We start from the raw sequence: 20,356 nt of genomic DNA on the forward strand, positions 1-20,356 counted from the left end.
AGTGCGTTTAAGGAAATTCTGTTCCACTGAATAACTATAATAAGTATGAGATTGTGATTGACTTTGAGTTGATCTAAGTTCTAACATTAGATTAGTCTATCCATATATCTAAATGCAAATGGTAATTTTCCCCCGTGGTACCGCGTTATCTTGAATTTGAAAACTTTTCCCCTTTACATACTTTAGGAAGATATAGATTATCTCCTGCTAGCTTTCATCGATGGGTTGATAAATGCCGTAAATTATGCTAGATTATAACAATACATCATGAACTGTACATATATATATATATATATATATATATATATATATATATATACACACACACACACATATACACACACATGTACATATACACATATATACACACACATACATATATACACATACATATATACACACACACACATACATACATATATATATATATACACATACATATAGACACACATACATACACATACATATAGACACACATACATACACATACATATAGACACACATACATACACATACACATACATATAGACACACATACATACACATACACACACATACATACACAAACATACACATACATACACAAACATACACATACATATATATACACATACATATATATACATATTTAAAAATGGTCTAATTTTTTGTTGCTCAAAATATATGTTACAGTCTCTGAGACGCCGACATGCCTCACAGACAGAAGCTGACAGTCATGTGAAAAGATGAACATGTCTTTCCCTACAGTACTAATTTGCAGTCACTGTGCGTGGAGGTTCAGTAGCAGAAGTCCCTTTAGCCAAGTAAAATAAATATTGAGGTAGTTATTTTTCAAGTATTTATTTACATTGGTTATTGAAATAGTGCTTTTTTTCCCCCCATTGTACTGTAATACCCTGTAATACACACACTGCTGGGTTTTATAGTTGCTTTTTTAATTAACACTCCTGTTGCACAAAGAACTCTCCAACAACAACAAGCTACTCAGTGACAGTTATTTCTCCCCCTCGTCTAAGACTTACTCCGCCCCTCCCCCCGCTCTTTTAAAAGGGGTAAACTCAGAATTACAGATCTTACAGTATTTTTAAATTCACATTAAGGCTCCGCTGCACCAGAATCAGAATCACAATCAGCTCTAATGGCCAAGTATGGAACAATACAAAGAATTTGTATCCGGTAGTCGTTGCCACCCTGGTACGACATTCATGTTGAGTACTGAGAAGAAGAACAAATAAGCTAACAAGAACAAAGAACAATACACATTTAATGAATAGGAGCTATTCTTTCTAAGAGTCACAGTTGTGCAAGATGCAGTCTTCTTCATTTACAGCAGTTAAGAGTGTTTCAACGCCCCATATTATGTTAAAATTACACGATGCGCTTCCCTATTCGTGGTTCACCATTATCGAGCTGGTCATGAATCATGTAACTCGCCATATTGCCGGTCAAAGCATTGTTGCAAGTTAATTCAGTTGTGACAAAACGAAAATATGTCTTAGAGAACGACACCCAGAGTTTTGTCCCATGCCGTTCAACATTTAGAAGGTCATAATGAATGAAGGTACATGGAAAAATGAGAGACACTTGGGATGGAGGACCCATATTTAATGCCGAAGCCGACGTTTTCACTGATAAGAAAGTGGACTGTTAATTCGCTTCTGCTTGTCTTGGACAACTGGATACACATTTATCTGGTGAGTAAGTTGTCGAGATTTACACAGAATAGTTCGAAAGCGTGTAAAAGTCTGGAGGCATACAAATACTTTGTTGCTGGATCTGTTCTCAATCAGGAATAAATCCCACATAGGATAAGGATACTGGATTAAGTAGTAGGTAAATTGTGCATCCTATGTGTTGACTTTGTATAATTGATTGCTTTTATCCGACTTTAACTTTAATATAGACTAGGTAGTGTGTGAATTGTGTATTTTATGTGATTGCTTGTTTTTGTCAATCTGTAGCCCAAAGGGGTGCACAATTCCTGTGCGTCGTGTAGGCCAGTCCTAAGGCCGGATAATAGGTCGTGGCCCAGACTAACTCCGCCTGCCGCCGGCACTGTTAATTTGCAAGCCGTCGGTAGAAACTCCGGAAATGTAGGTTGAAGACAAAAAAGAGGAGGAAAGCGACTTAGTTGGCAGAAGAAAAGGCATGCACAATCCCTACAACTGTGTGTAGGGACATGACTGCAAACACTTTTGAATTATTTTCACAAGATTTGTAACTGCAATGGTTGCAGATCACTTTTAAAGTCCATACCATCTCTGCCTTTAACGAGTCCGTCTTTGTGTATTGAACTACGTTCATAAAGCCTGACTTCTGGCTGGTTGAAGTCGATGACTGGACAACTGTAGGTGCGCATGCACTGCTAGTATCACTGCCTGAAGTTGATGCGTCACTATCTTGATATTTGAGAAACCGATTCATCCGAACGGAAGATGAGAGAGTCTTCGCCAAATAAGCGAGTCTCCTGTTTTTCCGGTGCGACTCCAGCGCTTTGACACCCATCTTTTCAAGCTGGTAACTCTGCTTGCACAGATGGCAGTAAAACATGTGCCGATCTTTCGGATCTCGACGAACCCAGGTCCCGAACTTCTTATTTTCAACCCAAGCATATTGAAAAATGCACTTCCCCATGATACAAGTTGGATCGATGAAAGAACTACGCTACGTCGTAACGAAGACTAAGTGAAATGCCTACTCACGGAAAGAAACAATGGAATATCGACAAGATGGCGACAAGTTGTCAACACGGTGACTTCCGTTGACAATTTCCGGCTGTTTTGGACGCCAGACGGATCGCTATTTTTTTTAAATAAAAGGTAATTTTTTTTTAGGGATAATTTTGGCGGTAGATGTCCTCCCTTTGATTTTTTTTAATTTAAGGCCTTTTTAGCGGCTTGACCGGTTTCACGGATTTTTAAGGACTTTCAGGAGACCCTAAATGCACCTTCGAAAATTTAGGGGTTTTTCGGGCCGCGTGCGAATCCTGTAGAAGGTTGGGATCAGGGTTTAAATATATTAACCATGGAGTTGATGGGAAGAGAAATGGAGTAGGTGTTATTTTAAAGGAAGAGCTGGCTAAGAATGTCTTGGAGGTGAAAAGAGTATCAGATTGAGTGATGAGGCTGAAATTTGAAATTGAGGGTATTGTGTATAATGTGATTTGATGCTATGCCCCACAAGTAGGATGTAACCTTGAGTTGAAAGAGACATTTTGGAAGGAACGAGAGAGAGACATTTTGGAAGGAACGAGAGAGAGACATTTTGGAAGGAACGAGAGAGAGACATTTTGGAAGGAACGAGAGAGAGACATTTTGGAAGGAACGAGAGAGAGAGAGAGAGAGAGAGAGAGGAGAGAGAGAGAGAGAGAGAGAGAAGAGAGAGAGAGAGAGAGAGAGAGAGCTGTGATTGGTGCAGATTTCAGTGGACATCTTGGCAAAGGAAACAGGGGTGATAAAGAAGTGATGGGTAAATACGCCATTCAGCAAAGGAACTTTGAGGGTCAGATGGTGCTGGACATCGCAAAAAGGATAGAATTGGCAGTGGTGAACATTTATTTCCAGAGACAGGAACATGGAGTGACCTACAAGAGCAGAGGTAAGAGCACGCAGGTGGATTATATTTTCTGCAGACAATGTAATCTGAAGGAAGTTAACTGATTGTAAGGTGGGGGGGCGGGGAGTGTAAATGGACACCATAGGATGATGGTGTGTAGGATGACTCTGGTAGCGGGTAGGAAGATTAAGAAGACAAAGGGAAAGCAGAGAATCAGGTGGTGGAAGTTGAGGCAGGAAGAATGTTATGTGGCCTTTCGGAAAGAGGTGAGACAGGCTCTAGATGGACAGGAAGAGCTACCGGAAGACTGCAATACTACTGCCAAGGTGCTTAGAGAGGCAGGCAGGAGAATACTTGGGGTCCCTCCTGATAGGAAAGGGGAGAAGGAGACTTGGTGGTGGAACCCCAAAATACAGGAAATCATCCAAGGAAAGAGATTAGCGAAGAAGAAGTGGGACATGGAGAGGACTGAGGAGAGGTGGAAGGAATACATTGAGATGCGACGTAGGGCAAAAGTCAAGGTGACAAAGGCTAAACAAGAGGCATATGACGACATGTACACCAGGTTGGATACAAAAGAGGGAGAAAAGAATCCCTACAAGTTGGTCAAACAGACGAATAGAGAAGGGAAGGATGTGCAGCAAGTAAAGATGACTAAGGACAGCGATGGAACTACGCTGACTGGTGCAAGTAGTGTGCTAAGTACATGGAAAGAGTACTTTGAGAAATTAATGAATGAAGAAAATCGGAGAGAAGGTAGAGTCAAAGAAGCAAGCGTGAATGACCAGGAAGTGGCAATGATTAGTAAGGGGGAAGTTAGAAAGGCACTGAACAGAATGAAAAATGGAAAGACAGTTGGTCCTGATGACATACCAGTGGAGGTATGGAAGCAATTTGGTGAGGTGGCTGTGGAGTTTTTGACCAACTCATTCAATAGAATACTAGCGGGAGAGAAGATGCCAGAAGAATGGAGGAAAAGTGTGCTAGTCCCCATTTTTAACAACAAAGGCAATGTTCAGAACTGTGGAAACTACAGAGGAATAAAGATGATGAGCCACACAATGAAGTTATGGGAAAGAGTAGTGGAGGCTAGACTTAGGCCAGAAGTATCTCCGAGCAACAGTATGGTTTCATGCCTAGAAAGAGTACCACAGATGCACTATTTGCCTTGAGGATGCTCGTGGAAAAGTACAGAGAAGGTCAGAAGGACCTACATTGTATCTTTGTAGACCTAATCTCCACAGGTAGGATGTGACCTCGAGTTGAAAGAGAAATTCTGGAAGGAACTAGACGAAGTAGTCCTAAGCATCCCAGAGAGAGAGTTGTGATTGGTGCAGAATTCAATGGACATGTGGGTGAAGAAAACGGGGGCGATGAAGAAGTGATTGGTAACTAAGGCATTCAGCAAAGGAACTTTGAGGGGCAGATGGTGTTGGACTTCGCAAAAAGGATGGAACTGGCAGTGGTGAACACTGATTTCCAGAAGAAAGTGGAACAGAGTGACTTAAAAGAGCAGAGGTAGACGCACGCAGGTGGATTATATTTTGTGCAGACAGAGTAATCTGAAGGAGGTTACCGACTAAGGTTGTGGTGGGGGAGAGTGTAGCTCGACAGCATAAAATGGTGGTGTGGAGGAGGACTCTGGTAGTGGGTAGGAAGACTAAGAAGACAAAGTTCGACCAGTGAATCAGGTGGTGGAAAATGGGAAAGGTAGAATATTGTGTGGCCTTTCGGAAAGAGGTGAGACAGGCTCTCGATGGACAGCAGAAGGTCCCGGAAGACTGGACTACGACAGCCAAGGTAATCAGAGAGACAGGCAGGAGAGTACTTGGTGTGTCTTCTGGTAGGAAAGGGGAGGATGAAACTTGGTGGTGTTACCTCAAAATACAAGAAGTCATCCAAGGTAAGAGATTAGCGAAGAAGAAGTGGAACACAGAGAGGACTAAGGAGAGGAGTAAAGAATACATTGAGGTGCGTCGTAGGACAAAGGTAGAGGTGGCGAAGGCTAAATAAGAGGCATATGACGACATGTACTCCAGGTTGGATACGAAAGAAGGAGAAAAGGAGCTCCGCAGATTGGCCAGAGGGATACAGATGGGAAGGATGTGCAGCAAGTAAAGGTGATCAAGGATAGCGATGGAAATTTGTTGACTGGTGCCAATAGTGTACTAAGTAGACAGAAAGACTACTTTGAGAAGTTAATGAATGAAGAAAATGGGAGCAAAGGTAGAGCAGAAGAGGCAAGCATGAATGATGGTCAAGTGGCTTTGATTTGTAAGGGAGAAGTTAGAAAGGCACTAGACAGAATGAAAAAAGGAAAGACAGTTGGTCCCGATGACATACCAGTTGAGATATGGAAGCAATTTGGTGAGGTGGCTGTGGAGTTTTTGACCAACTCATTCAATAGAATACTAGCGGGAGAGAAGATGCCAGAAGAATGGAGGAAAAGTGTGCTAGTCCCCATTTTTAACAACAAAGGCAATGTTCAGAACTGTGGAAAATACAGAGGAATAAAGATGATGAGCCACACAATGAAGTTATGGGAAAGAGTAGTGGAGGCTAGACTTAGGACAGAAGTATCTCCGAGCAACAGTATGGTTTCATGCCTAGAAAGAGTACCACAGATGCACTATTTGCCTTGAGGATGCTCGTGGAAAAGTACAGAGAAGATCAGAAGGAGCTACATAGTATCTTTGTAGACCTAGAGAAAGCCTATGACAGAGTACCAAGAGAGGAACTATGGTACTGCATGCACAAGTCTGGTGTGGCGGAGAAATATGTTATAATAGTACAAGACATGTATGAGGGTAGCAGAGCAGCGGTGAGATGTACCATTGGCGTGTCAAAAGAATTTAAGGTAGAGGTGGGACTGCATCAGGGTTCCACGCTAACCTAACCCCTTCCTGTTTGCGGTCGTAATAGACAGGCTGACAGATGAGGTTAGACTAGATTCCCCTTGGACCATGATGTTCGCAGATGAAATTGTGATCTGCAGTGAAAGCAGGGAACAGGTGGAGGAACAATTAGAAAGATGGAGGCACACACTGGAAAGGAGAGGAATAAAATAAGCCGAAATAAAACTGAATATATGTGCATGAATGTGAGGGGTGGAGGAGGAGGAATGATAGCGAGGGTGGATGACTTAAAATACTTGGGGTCAACAATAGAGAGCAATGGAGAGTGTGTTAAAGAAGTGAAGAAACGGGTCCAAGTGGGGTGGAAGAGTTGGCGGAAGGTGTCTGGTGTTCTATGTGACAAAAGAGTCTCTGCTAGGTTGAAAGGCAAAGTTCATAAAACAGTGGTGAGGGCAGCCTTGATGTACGGATTAGAGACAGCGGCACTGAAGGAACAACAGGAAGCAGAACTGGAGGTAGCAGAAATGAAGATGCTGAGGATTAGAAACGAGCTCATTAGAGGGACAGCTAAAGTTGGATGTTTTGGAGACAAGGTTAGAGAGAGCAGACTTAGATGGTTTGGACATGTTCAGAAACGAGAGAGTGAGTATAATAGGAGAAAGGTGCTAAGGATGGAGCCAGGCAAAAGAGTGAGAGGAAGACCAATGAAAAGGTTGATGGATGTTGTGAGAGAAGAAGATGCACGAGATAGGCTTAGATGGAAAAAGATGATACGCTGTGGAAACCCCTAACTGTCCCGTTAGCTGAAAGGAAAAGAAGAAGAAAAAAATATAGGCATATCCTCCCTCACAACATCCATCAACCTTTTCTTCGGTCTTCCTCTCGAACTTTTGCCTGGGAGCTCCATCCTCAGCAACCTTCTACCAACATACTCACTCTCTTGCCTCTGAACATGTCCAAACCATCTTAGTCTGCTCTTTCTCACCTTGTCTCCAAAGCATCCAACTTTGGCTGTCCCTCTAATGAGCTAATTTCAAATCCTATCCAATCCAATCTGTTCACACCAGGCGAGAGTCTCAACATCTTCATTTTTGCTACCTCAAGTTCTGCTTCCTGTTGTTTCTTCAGGGCCTTCGTCTCTAATTCGTACATCATGGTCGGCCTCACCACTGTTTTATAAATTTTGGCCTTCATCCTGGCGGATACTCTTCTGTCACATACAACACCAGACACCTTCCGCCAACTGTTCCACCCTGCTTGGACCAGTTTCTTCACTTCCTTACCACACTAAGTATTTGAAGTCATCCACCTTCCCCATCTCTTCTCCCTGGAGCTTCACTCTTACTCCTCCGCCCCTCTCATTCGCACACGCGCACACACGCACACACACTGTTTTACTACGGCTAATCTTCATTCCTCTTCTTTACAGTGGGTTCCGCTATCTTTCTAACCATTCCTCCGCCTGTTCCCTGCTTTCACTGCAGATCACAAGATCATCTGCGACCATCGTGGTCCAAGGGGAATCTCGTCTAACCTCATCTGTCTGCCTATCTATTCATACCGCAAACAAGAAGGGCCTCAGTGTGGAACCCTAATGCAGTCCCACCTCTACCTTAAATTCTTCTGACACACCAACTGTACATCTCACCGCTGTTCTGCTACCCTCATACATGTCTTGTACTATTATAACATATTTCTCTGCCACACCAGACTTGTGCATGCAGTACCATAGTTCCTCTCTTGGTACTCTGTCTTAGGCTTTCTCTAAGTCTACAAAGATACAATGTAGCTCCTTCTGACCTTCTCTGTACTTTTCCACGAGCATCCTCAAGGCAAATAGTGCATCTGTGGTACTCTTTCTAGGCATGAAACCATACTGTTGCTCGGAGATACTTCTGTCCTAAATCTAGCCTCCGCTACTCTTTCCCTCAACTTCATTGTGTGGCTCATCATCTTTATTCCTTTGTAGTTTGCCTTTGTTGTTAAAAATGGGGACGAGCACACTTTTCCTCCATTCTTCTGGCATCTTCTCTCCCGCTAGTATTCTATTGAATAAGTTGGTCAAAAACTCCACAGCCACCTCACCAAATTGCTTCCATATCTCCACTGGTATGTCATCGGGACCAACTGTCTTTCCATTTTTCATTCTGTCCAGTGCCTAATTTCTCCCTTACTAATCAAAGCCACTTGACCGTCATTCATGCTTGCCTCTTCTACTCTACCTTCTCTCCCATTTTCTTCATTCATTAAATTCTCAAAGTACTCTTTCTGTCTCCTTAGTACACTGTTGGCACCAGTCAACATATTTCCATCGCTATCCTTAATCACCTTTACTTGCTGCACATCCTTCCCATCTCTATCCCTCTGTCTGGCCAATCTGCGGAGCACCTTTTCTCCTTCTTTCGTATCCAACCTGGAGTACATGTCGTCATACGCAGCTGAGTGTGGCATTGTGGCAGCGTTCTTCAGAGCTGCCGCCGTCCGCGAAGCGCAGACTTCGCTGGCGAAGCAGCCCAACGCCGTCCGACGCACACAGACACATTTCGTACGCGGATCTTTTGTTACGTTATGAGAGACCGATTACGTGGTCCGTCCAAAACTATTTTTTTTTTTAGTAGCTGAATACACACCTACCTGTCATTTGGAACCCACGTCGCTCTCGTCCTCTGCACCCGTACAATCCATTTTTCACGACGAACCGGGTCTGTTGCAATCTTATGAAGGGTAAATCCATCCTCCCGAGTGTTCAAGCAATGTCCAGCAATGCAACGAGCCTGCATTTTGGCTAACACGAAGGAACAACGAGCTACCTTCCCGGAGGTAAATCTAATGGAAACAAACGAGTCCACTTCAGGGCGGTCCTGTCCTTTACGTTACTTCCTGCTTCTTCTCAAAAACAAATCCCTCGAGAGGATTTTCATGGCGCGAGTTAGAAAAAGCTGTATACGTCAAAATCATGTTTTGTGGTGAAAAAAACGCATGGGTCAATGTTGGCTGCCGTTTTTTCCATTATTAAGATACTAAAAATCATCCATTTCATGACAGTGGCCCTTTAACTAGAGACATTCATAAGTACAGGAACTAAGACACTAAAATGTGTCATTGAAACGTTCTGAGACTCTTATATTCCAAGACTGAAGACGAGGGCTTTAGTGGATTGAGTCAACAAGAGGACGGGGAACAAAAACAATTACTTTTCGTTTTATGTTCTAGCCATTTAACTGCATATTAAAGTCACTATTTGCAAACAAGGTATATCAATGAAAATTTACAAAGTCTTTCTGTGTAAAGATTTTACACCATACCAGTATGCAAGGTATATCCATGGTCTAAGCCTGGGGCGTCTGATGTATGAGGGTGAAAAAATGCTAGAGTGGATGCTCCTTATCAACTGGTGCGTGCTGGTGTCTGGAAGGCACGGTAGTTCATTCTGTGTTGTGACATCATCCAGAAAATGGCTCCACAACTGAATACATTCAATATGAACATCCGTAAATTAATTAGATAATTGTTGGCGTATTTCCCAACTAATATAAGATGTTGTAGCAAATCATCTCGCCGCCGATGTTACATTCCACTGAAACCACAAACTGGGCCACCACTCGCAGCACCTCAAACCAAAAATGCAAAACACCTCTGCAAAAAATGTGATACTGGCTGGTCTGCTAAGCAAAAACTTTGCTCAAATGTAAGTAGCAATAGAGGATGTCGGCCCCAGAGGTAGGTGAGAAGCCATATAGTGTACCAAAGCAAGAGTACTACTGTTACTAGACAATAATGTGACTCAAGAACCCTGTCATTATACAAGAAAATCAGGCACCAGCCAAGCACAAGTATAGACTGAAACTTACCTTTTTAATTAGTTGTTGCTGGTGGGCATGCTTCTGTCTCAAATCAGAGATCTCTGTCCACAAAGCTTCATTCTCCCTAAACAATGAAATTAGTCAGGGTTAATTTCTCAAAGAATGTACTGAATTCAGTGTATTTAATGTGCCACTGACACCTAAAACATGAAATTTAGTATGTTGTTTAAAAAAAAATAAAAAAATTAAAAAAAAACAGCTGGAATGGAATCATCCATTTGTTCACAACACGTCAGAATTTTGCCGGATATCAATTTTTTCTATCTCTCGCCATGAAAATTCTGTCGCCTGTTTTGACTTGAAGAAGAAGCCAGAAAGATATCTACAGTAGTGGAGTCAAGTGTCTTTAGATTTGTTACTGGTAAGAAACTACCTATTTTTTTCTGCATGTTAGTCAAAATGCCAACTCATTGTGTTGTTGGATTTTGCTCGAACAGTCGGAAGGATGAATTCACTCTTCACACGTTTCCAAAAGACCCAATTCGTTGTGAAAAACAGATTGCACAAGTGCAAACAAGAGCTCTGTGAGTTCCAAATGACAGGTACAGTAAAGAAAATAAGTATTTGAACACCCTGCGACAGTGACGAAAATAAGTATTTGAACACCCTGCTATATTGCAAGTTCTCATGGAGGGGTCTGAAATTTTCATCGTAGATGCATGTCCACTGTGAGAGAGATAATCTAAAAAGAAAAATCCAGAAATCAGAATGTATGATTTTTTGAACAATGTGTGATACAGCTGCAAATAAGTAAAGACCTGTTAGTTAAGCCTTTAAAAGACCACCTCCACTCCATGTATTATCCTGAATCAGATGCACCTGTGTGAGGATGTTAGGTGAAGAGATACAGCTGTCCACTACAATCAGTAAGACCCAAACTTATAATATGGCCAAGACCAAAGAAAAGAAACCACAGACAAAATTGTACAACTCCACACGGCTGGAAAGGGCTATGGAGAAATTGACAAGCATCTTGGTGAAAAAAGGTTCACTGTTTGAGCAGTCACTAGAAAGTTCATTGTTTGAGCAATCATTAGAAAATGGAAGAAGCTAAACATTACGGTCATTCTCAATCGGAGTGGAGCCTCATACAAGTTATCACCTCGTGGGGGCTCAATGATCCTTAGAAAGGTGAGGAATCACCCCAGGACTACGCGACAGGACTTAGTCAATGACCTGAAAAGAGCCGGGACCACCGTTTCCAAGGTGATTGTTGGTAATATACTAAGACGGCATGGTTTGAAATCATGCATGGCACAGAAAGTTCCCCTGCTTATTAAACCAGCACGTGTCAAGGCCCGTCTTCAGTTTGCCAATGCCCATTTGGATGATACAGAGGAGTCATGGGAGAAAGTTTTGTGGTCATATGAGACCAAAATGGAAGTTTTTGGTCATAATTCCATTCAATGTGTTTGGAGGAAGACGAATGTTGAGTGCCATCCTGGGAACACCATTCCTACCATGAAGCATGGGGGTGGTAGCATCATGCTTTGGGGGTGTTTTTCTGCACATAGGACAGGAAGTCTCCACTGTATTAAGGAGAGGATGACCGCGGCCATCTATTCTGATATTTTGGGGAACAACCTCTTTCCCTCAGTCAGAGCATTGAAGATGGACCGTGGCTGGGTCTTTCAACATGACAATGACCCGAAGCACACAGCCAGGAAAACCAAGAAGTGGCTCTGTAAGAAGCATATCAAAGTTCTGGCGTTGCCTAGCCAGTCTCCAGACCTAAACCCAATAGAAAATCTTTGGAAGGAGCTGAAACCCTGTGCTTCTCCGCGACAGCCCAGAAACCTGTCTGATCTAGAGAAGATCTGTGTGGAGGAGTGGGCCAAAATCCCTCCTGCAGTGTGTGCAAACCTGGTGAACAACTACAGGAAACGTTAGACTTCTGTAATTGCAAACAAAGGCTGCTGTATCAAATAACATTGATTTTCTCAGGTGTTCAAATACTTATTTGAAGCTGTATCACACAAATGTTAAAAAAAAAAAAACCATACATTGTGACTTCTGGATTTTTCTTTTTAAATTATCTCTCACAGTGAACACACACCTATGATGGAAATTTGAGACCCTTCCATGATTTCTAAGGGGAGAACTTGCAATATAGCAGGGTGTTCAAATTCTTATCTTCTTCACAGTAGGTGTGTACTGAGCAACTGAGAAAAAATAGTGGCAGGGGGGGGGACTAATTTGTCTCTCAATTTACAGCATTTGTTATACGTGAATTTAGAATTAATCCCCTTGGTCAAACCAGCAGAATTTAACAAAGCAGTTGTATTGCGTTTAAGACAATTTAATCACACACAATACAATACAATACAACACAAAACAATAAACTAACACAAAATAGAAGTACAAAAACAGTTTAGCAGCATTAACACCAACTAACTACAGGCGCTGTGATTGGATGGGCGCACACACAATACAACACAAAACAATAACAAAATAAAAGTCCAAAGACCATTTAGTAACGTGTAATACGAGCTAACTAGCTAAACAACATATAGTCACCATTGTCAAATCCAATCTTCCAAATGGGCGAATGTTATTTCCAACGAATATTCCGGAAATTTAAAAAAGACAGAAGGCAGTACATGTGTGCTAGTCTAAAAGTAGCAGTATTAATAAAAAAAAGCTCAGTTGACAGCCATCCTCATCCTGATAGGAACATTCTAGAAATCCGCGTCAGACAACAAAATAAGAACTTAAAAGATTCGCGTCATAATAACTTAATAAAGTACGTATAGTAATATAGAGTAAGTCAGGGGTGCTCAATATGTCGACGCAGCTGGCCCGCTGTTTCCCCCGACGCGGAAGTGGGTCGGGCGGCGAAACAGGCGGGCGCGTGCGGTCGCACCGGGGGCAGGATGGAAACAGAAGCCCCCCCCCCCACCCCCCAACCCACACCGGCCATCGGTGTTCTGGGCACCCCTGGCGCATTTACTTCGCCCGGCATAGGTCCATCAGAGTATGCTACATACACAAGGGTTAGGAAAATCAAACCAGGGCCAGTCATTTTCAATATTTCATTGGGTCTCTCATCCTCCTTGTCGCCTGATGAGGAGTCCGGTGCCAGTGAACGCATATCATCTAAATATGACCTGAAACAATGACATGAAATGCCCCCGGTCACTGCATTCGCTTCTGAGATGTTATTTTGCTCAAAAAGAGCTTAAGTCTAAGAAGGGGCGTCAGAAAAATCCAAAAATCGCTCTTGTTCATCGGCCACTGCATTCGACACAGCATGCCAGTGTGCAGTCTGATTTCTGCACATGGCGTCACAGACAATGTCTGCCACTGGGATGTCGAGTCATACTTTCGCAACTTTGCACTTTTATCAAACGCTACCTGCTCACTTTTTCCTACTTGTATTATCATCAAAGTGATGAATAATCCATGTAGTTTTGATGACAATTCCTATTTTAAAATGTATATTTTGGTGTCAGTGGCACTTTAATGTAATGTTCTTAGTGTTAATGTTCTTTTACTTGATTGGGGACTTTAGTATTCAAGAAAACAGCAAGTTGCAAACAACCCGTTATTACAAACATGAATGTCAGGCTACCATATAAAGGGAGAAAAACGATCAAGAATGAACATTATTATCACTTATATTAGTTTTTCCATTTTTTCTGAAGTATATGAAATATAACAATGAGCAAACCATAATGACTTTCTAAATGACTGTTGAACCGCTGGTGTTTTCACCTTCATGCCTCCTTAGGCATATTTCAATATTTTTCCTCCTTTTTTATTTTGTCATCATTTTTGCAGTGTTTCAGCTGGTATGAAATTCGGAAAAAAAAAATTAAAATACTTTGTGATTTTTTTTTGTTTGAATTTAGTCTTTTACTAGTACATGTTTATACTCCATTGGTGCATTGTTCAGTCACTGGAAACATTGCAGGCTAAAAAAAAAAAAAAAAAAATCTGCTGTTAAGTCAAACAACTCCATACTACAAAACTCTAGCTATGGTTCTCAGATTTTAACCCGTTAAAGGCCAGTTTTATTTGTATTTTAAGTCAAAGATTTCACAGAAGTATTGTACCTTGAAAAATTCAGGTTAAACCAATATCATATAATGGTGTTTTGAGATTATTTTTATCGCCAATTACGAATTTCCACGGGTGCCGCCATTTTGGCGAGTTGCATGACTTAAAAGACAGGAAGTGACTCATCCTGTGCGCAAACAAAGGAATCCTCACAGACAGCGCAGATTTTTCGGATTTATCCCCATCTGACGAAGAAATAGCAGTATCGGTTGATCGGGAAGACGGAGGAATACATCCATACAGATTTGAACCTGTGGCTGTCAATAATGGTGACTACTTTGATGGATATTTGGACGGGAATGACGTGGAGTCTGACTAGCTAACTAAACAAGGGCGCAGAACGGTCTAATCTGATCGTGTCGGAACAACAATTATGGAAACTTTTGACAAAGATCGGTCAAAGAAAAAAATACGAGGAGTACGTAAGTTTGAACAAGAACGGACAGCCTTTGTGGAAAGGGAGGGTTCTGCTGTGATCAGATGGGGAGTATGCCAAAGCATTCGGACTCGACGTTGCCAAGCAACATTTTGGCAATTTCACATAAAATCAAGATAATCAAACGGATAAAAGACATGCCTTTGTCGGCAAGAACTTTTCACCATCATACTATCATGATGGCAAATCAAATTGGATTACGTTTACGATAAACGGACGGAAGTCTCAACGCCTGCATGATGTATGAAAGCACAAGAAGTCGCGTTAATGGTAAGAAGTACTTTCGTCATCATTGGTTAGCAACATCATAACATCCATCCATCCATCCATTTTCTACCGCTTCTCCAGGTCAGGTCGTGCGGGAAGTAGCTTCAGCAGGGATACCCATACTTCTCTTTCCCCAGCCACTTCTTCGAGCGCTTCCGGAGGATCCCGAAGCGTTCCCAACCCAGCCGAGAGACTCTCCAGGGTTTCCTGGGTCGTCCTCGGGGTCTCTTTCCGGTGTGAAGTGTCCGGAATGTTATTTAATAAAATTCAGACTTATTGTACTCCGGAAAGTGTTGGCCTTAAATAAACGCACAAATACATGTCGTACAGCTTAGGGTGACACACTTCGCTAGCCACTGGGTCCTTAAATGTTTCTTTTTATTACCGGCCAGAACATGCCACCAAGCCTTCCTCGGATTTTTTCTATCCAAATCATGGCAAAATTTCGCGATACAGTAGGGCATTTTCACGTGTCCGATGGTGGTGATACTGCATGTGATCGCACTACAAAACGGCCATGATTTATTTGTTTACGCACAGAATACGTCACATCTGCGCAAGTAGGTCATGGGACTTGACAAAATGGCGCAAATGAGCAATTGCTGAGAAAAGAAATCTCAAAACACCATTAAATGATATCGGATTAACCTCAAATTCTCAAGGTACAGTACATATGACATGGCCAATTGGATTAAGGTTTTCATTGTTCAGTGGAGTATTCCTTTAATTACAGTGAATGTATTAAATGTGTAATGGGGCTTTGGGTGGCAAGTCAAAGATTTGGAATGATATTGATTTTACTGCAGCATTTATTGTAATTTATTTTTTGATTTCTGTAAGACAAAAAAATGTAAACCTGGCATATAGGGTTAAAATCCTAAAACTGAAAAAATAAATTTAAAAAAAACATTTTCATAAGCTTAAGTTAATTAAGGGATTCAAGCAAAAGAAAAAACGAAAATACAGCATTGATTGATATTTACAAATGGAAAAAAAAGGTAGTTTTTGCATGCACATTTTTACCACACAAAGCATTTAAGGACCCCGAAAGGATTGTGACAAAGTAAAACTCCAAAAACCCTATGACGAATACAAAAATTGTATCTTGGCTTCCCTTGCCCAGACGCGGGTCACCGGGGTCCCCCCCCTCTGGAGCCAGGCCCGCATATGGGGCTCGAAGGTGAACGCCTGGTGGCCAATGTGACAGTCTGAGCGCTCCCCCACGCTGAAAAGTCCCCTTGTGATTAATGCTAACAGGGGAACTCTGGGTACGTAGTAGACGGTTACTGGGAACCGCTCTCATAGTTCCCCTTCTTCTACAGCTAACAGCTAACATACATTATATCCCTTAACCTAACATGAAAACAAAAGTATACACACATCTGTATGTTCGCTGTGTTCGTCTTTCCGAGACGTCCATAGCGAACATGAACACTCAATGGCAAGTTGTCAATGACACACGAAGCATGGATGCGGATGTTTCAGACTGGCCGTAAGTTAACAAAATATACACACATCCGCATTAATCACAAGACGACTTTTCAACACCAGGAGCGCTCAGACCATCACACCGAGCCTGCACCCATGGGGCTCAGCCGAGCACAGCCCGTAAGGGTAACATGGGTCCTCGTTCATGGGCTCAACACATGTGAGAGGGGCCATAGGGGTAGGGCCCAATGTGACCTCGGCGATCCAATCCCCGGCTACAGAAATTAGCTCTGGCCAAGCGGAATGCAGCTTCGGAGCTCACTGAGGCAAAAACCCAGGCGCAGGGGGAGTTGGGTGAGACCATGGAGAACAACTTCAAGGAAATTCTGGTTCACCGTCCGGCATCTCAGGAGGGGAAAGCAGTGCATCGTCAACACTGTGTATAGTGGCGATGGGGCATTGCTGACCTCAACTCGGGATGTTGAGAGTTGGTGGGGAGAATACTTCGAAGACCTCCTTAATTCCACCAACACACCTTCCCATGAGGAAGCTGAGCCTGGGTTCTCTGAGGTGGGATCTTCTATGTCTGGGGTTGAGGTCACCGAGGTGATTAAAAAGCTCCTTGGTGGCAGGGTCCCGGGGGTGGATGAGATTCACCGGGAGTTCCTCAAGTCTCTGGATGTTGTGGGGCTGTCTTGGTTGACACACCTCTGCAACATTGCGTGGACATCAGGGACAGTGCCTCTGGATTGGCGGACTAGGGTGGTGGTGCCCCTTTTCAAGAAGGAGGACAGGAGGGTGTGTTCCAACTATAGGGGGAATCACACTACTCAGCCACTCTGATAAGGTCTATTCAGGGGTGCTGGAGAGGAGGGTCCGCCGGGAAGTCGAATCTCAGATCCAGGAGGAGCAATGTGGTTTTCATCCTGGCCAAGGAACAGTGGATCAGCTCTACACCCTTGGCAGGATCCTTGATGGTGCATGGGAGGTTGTCCATCCCGTTTATATGTGTTTTGTAGACTTGGAGAAGGCGTTCGACAGTGTCTCGTGGGGAGTCCTATGTGGTGTTCTTCGGGAGTATGGGGTACCAAACCCCCTGGCAGAAGCTGTTCGGTCCCTGTACGATCGTTGTCAAAGAGTTTGGTTCGCATTGCCGGCAATAAGTCGGACTCGTTTTCGGTGAGAGTTGGACTACGCCAAGGCTGCCCATTGTCACAGATTTTGTTCACATCTTTTATAGACAGAAGAGGCGTAGAGGGTGCTTGATTTGGTGGCCTCAGCATCGCATCCCTGCTCTTTGCAGATGATGCGGTTCTGTTGGCTTCATCAAGTCGTGATCTCCAACGCTCACTGGAGCGGTTCACAGCAGAGCGTGAAGCGGCTGAGATGAGAATCGGCACCTCCAAATCAGAGATGATGGTCCTCAGTCTGAAAGGGTAGCGTGCCCTCTCCGGGTCGGGGATGAGATCCTGCCCTAAGTGGAGAAGTTCAAGTTTCTTGGGGATTTGTTCATGGGTGAGAGAAGAATGGTGCGGGAGATCGACAGACAGATCGGTGCAGCTTCTGCAGTTATGGGTCCGCTGTGGTGAGCCAAGTCAAAAGGCGAAGCTCTCAATTTACCAGTCGATCTACAATTCGACCCTCACCTATGGGCACGAGCAGTGGGTCGTGATCAAAAGAACAAAATCCCAGATACAAGGAGCCAAAATGAATTTCCTTCGCAGGGTGTCCGGGCTCTCCCTTAGAGATAGGGTGAGAAGCTCGGTCATCCGGGAGGGGCTCAGTGTCGAGCCGCTGCTCCTCTGCATTGAGAGGAGCCACATGAGGTGGGTGGGGCATCTGATCCGGATGCCTCTTGGACGCTTCCCTGGCAAGGTGTTCCGGGCATGTCCCACCGGAAAGAGACCCCGGGGACGACCTAGGACACGCTCGAGAGACTGTGTCCCTCGGTCGGAGAAGCGGTACAAAATGGATGGATCGATGGATGGATGGACAGATGAATAAAGGATTGTGAAGACCCAAATTCTTTGAATCTGTACTGACCTCTTCAATGTTGTTAGCGTGACCTCGATGTTTTCCTGCTTGCTGTGAACACTCTGAACGCTTGCCAGGATCTTGGACAGGTCTTCTTGCCGAATCTTATTTTCCTCAGGACGAGTGTTTGAGACCTGGATGTCAGAATTTGATCGACCACAACAAAAAAAAAGGAGAAAAAAATTACAACACAAAGAATTAAATATTTAGGTGATTTGCCTGCAGTGTATCTCATTCCGTAGACCCTTTGGGTGTCACGGCCAAGAAGTCATGAATGAAAAATGGTAGTCGTGTACATCTGATGTTGAACTCTTTTCAAAAATATTTATTTTGACAACACAAGAAGTGAAATGTATTAAAATAATATGCAGTCACCTCCAAATGCAATGTCAATTCCTTTGTTTTTGTTGTAAACTGAAGACATTTAGGTTTCAAATCAAGAGATCCATGAGAGAATTTTAGAATTCCACGCTCTATTTCATGGTATTTACATCTATTTTAAACAACAGGACAGACACCACCAACTTTTTAAGTGAGTAAAGTATTGGAACATTATGGGATTTCATTGTTACTTAGGTTTTTCCCATTATTTTGATTGCTTAAACATTAGATAGTGCTCATTTTTGGGTTTGGGTTTCACCTGTGAAAACTGCATTGGCTGTTAAATAAATATGAAGACCAGAGAGCTGTCTGTGGGAGAAAAGCAAACTATTGTGAAGTTCACAGCTTTTGAACAAACATCTGGCAGAGAAATTAGAACAATTTGAAATGTCCTGAAAAAGAAACTACTGGTGTACTGAGCACCAGACATCAAACAGTTCGGCCAATGATAGCAACAACAGTTGAAGACAGAAACATGAGAGTTATGAAGAAACATCCAAAGACAGTGACTTCACGACAAACCTCCACAGGGGAGGGGTGAAGGTCTTACAAGCCACTGAATCCACAGAAAATAAATATACAGCCCATTCCACAAGATACAATCCACTCATAAGGAGAAAGAATAAGAAGGTCAACTTGCATTTTGCAAAGTAGTACGAAGATGAGCCGCAAGAGTTTTGGAAATGTTTTATGGACTGATGAGACCAACATTAACCTCTGCAAATGTAATGGAAAGGTGAAAATAAGGAAGAAAAGAAGGACCTGATAATGATCTAAAACACACAAGCTTATCTATGAAGCATGGTGGCGGTAATGTCAAGGCTTGGGCATGCATGGCTGCTTCTGGAACATGTTAATTATACTCATGATGATAGCAGTAGAATAAATTCTTAAAGCCTGACTGAGATCAAAAGCATGATATTTGATGGATGGACAACGCCAGCATATTTCAGACCAAAACACATTCATCTCTTTCCTGATCGGTGTGATGGCTGGACAGTTCCGTGAGGTTTATACTTGGGTAGAGCAAAAGGTAGATGTGGCGGTGGCTCAGCAAGAGTCATATTACAGCAGGTACGCCAGGTTGGACATGAGAGAGGGACAAAAGGACCTCTATAGGATAGCCAGACAGAGGGATAGAGATGGGAAGGATGTGCAGCAGGTAAGGGTGATTAAGAATAGAGATGGAAATGCGTTGACTGGTGCCAGTAGTGTGCTAAATAGATGGAAAGAAAATTTGGAGAAGTTGATGAATGAAGAAAATAGAGAAGGAAGAGTATGAGAGGCAAGTGTGAATGAACAGGAAGTGGCAATGATTAGTAAGAGGGAAGTTAGAAAGGCACTGAAGAGGATGAAAAAGGGAAAGGCGGTTTGTCCTGATGACATACCTGTGGAGGTATGGAAACAATTTGGTGAGGTGGCTGTGGAGTTTTTGACCAGCTTATTCAACACAATACTAGCGGGTGAGAAGATGCCTG

General features: G+C 42.9%; 1 protein-coding gene across 1 annotated transcript in view; it reads right to left on the reverse strand.

The window, feature by feature from the left end:
* The window catches only part of hsf2 (heat shock transcription factor 2), an 84,387-nt gene that overhangs the window by 51,165 nt on the left and 12,866 nt on the right, over positions 1-20,356 (reverse strand). Inside the window, exons 4-5 of the mRNA XM_061811934.1 lie at positions 18,507-18,631; positions 10,262-10,337 (exon numbers count right to left, since the gene is read on the reverse strand). Coding sequence (XP_061667918.1) covers positions 10,262-10,337; positions 18,507-18,631 — 201 coding nt within the window. The remainder of the gene's footprint in view (positions 1-10,261; positions 10,338-18,506; positions 18,632-20,356) is intronic.

Source organism: Syngnathoides biaculeatus, chromosome 23 (assembly GCF_019802595.1).
Source record: "Syngnathoides biaculeatus isolate LvHL_M chromosome 23, ASM1980259v1, whole genome shotgun sequence".
NCBI lineage: Eukaryota > Metazoa > Chordata > Actinopteri > Syngnathiformes > Syngnathidae > Syngnathoides > Syngnathoides biaculeatus.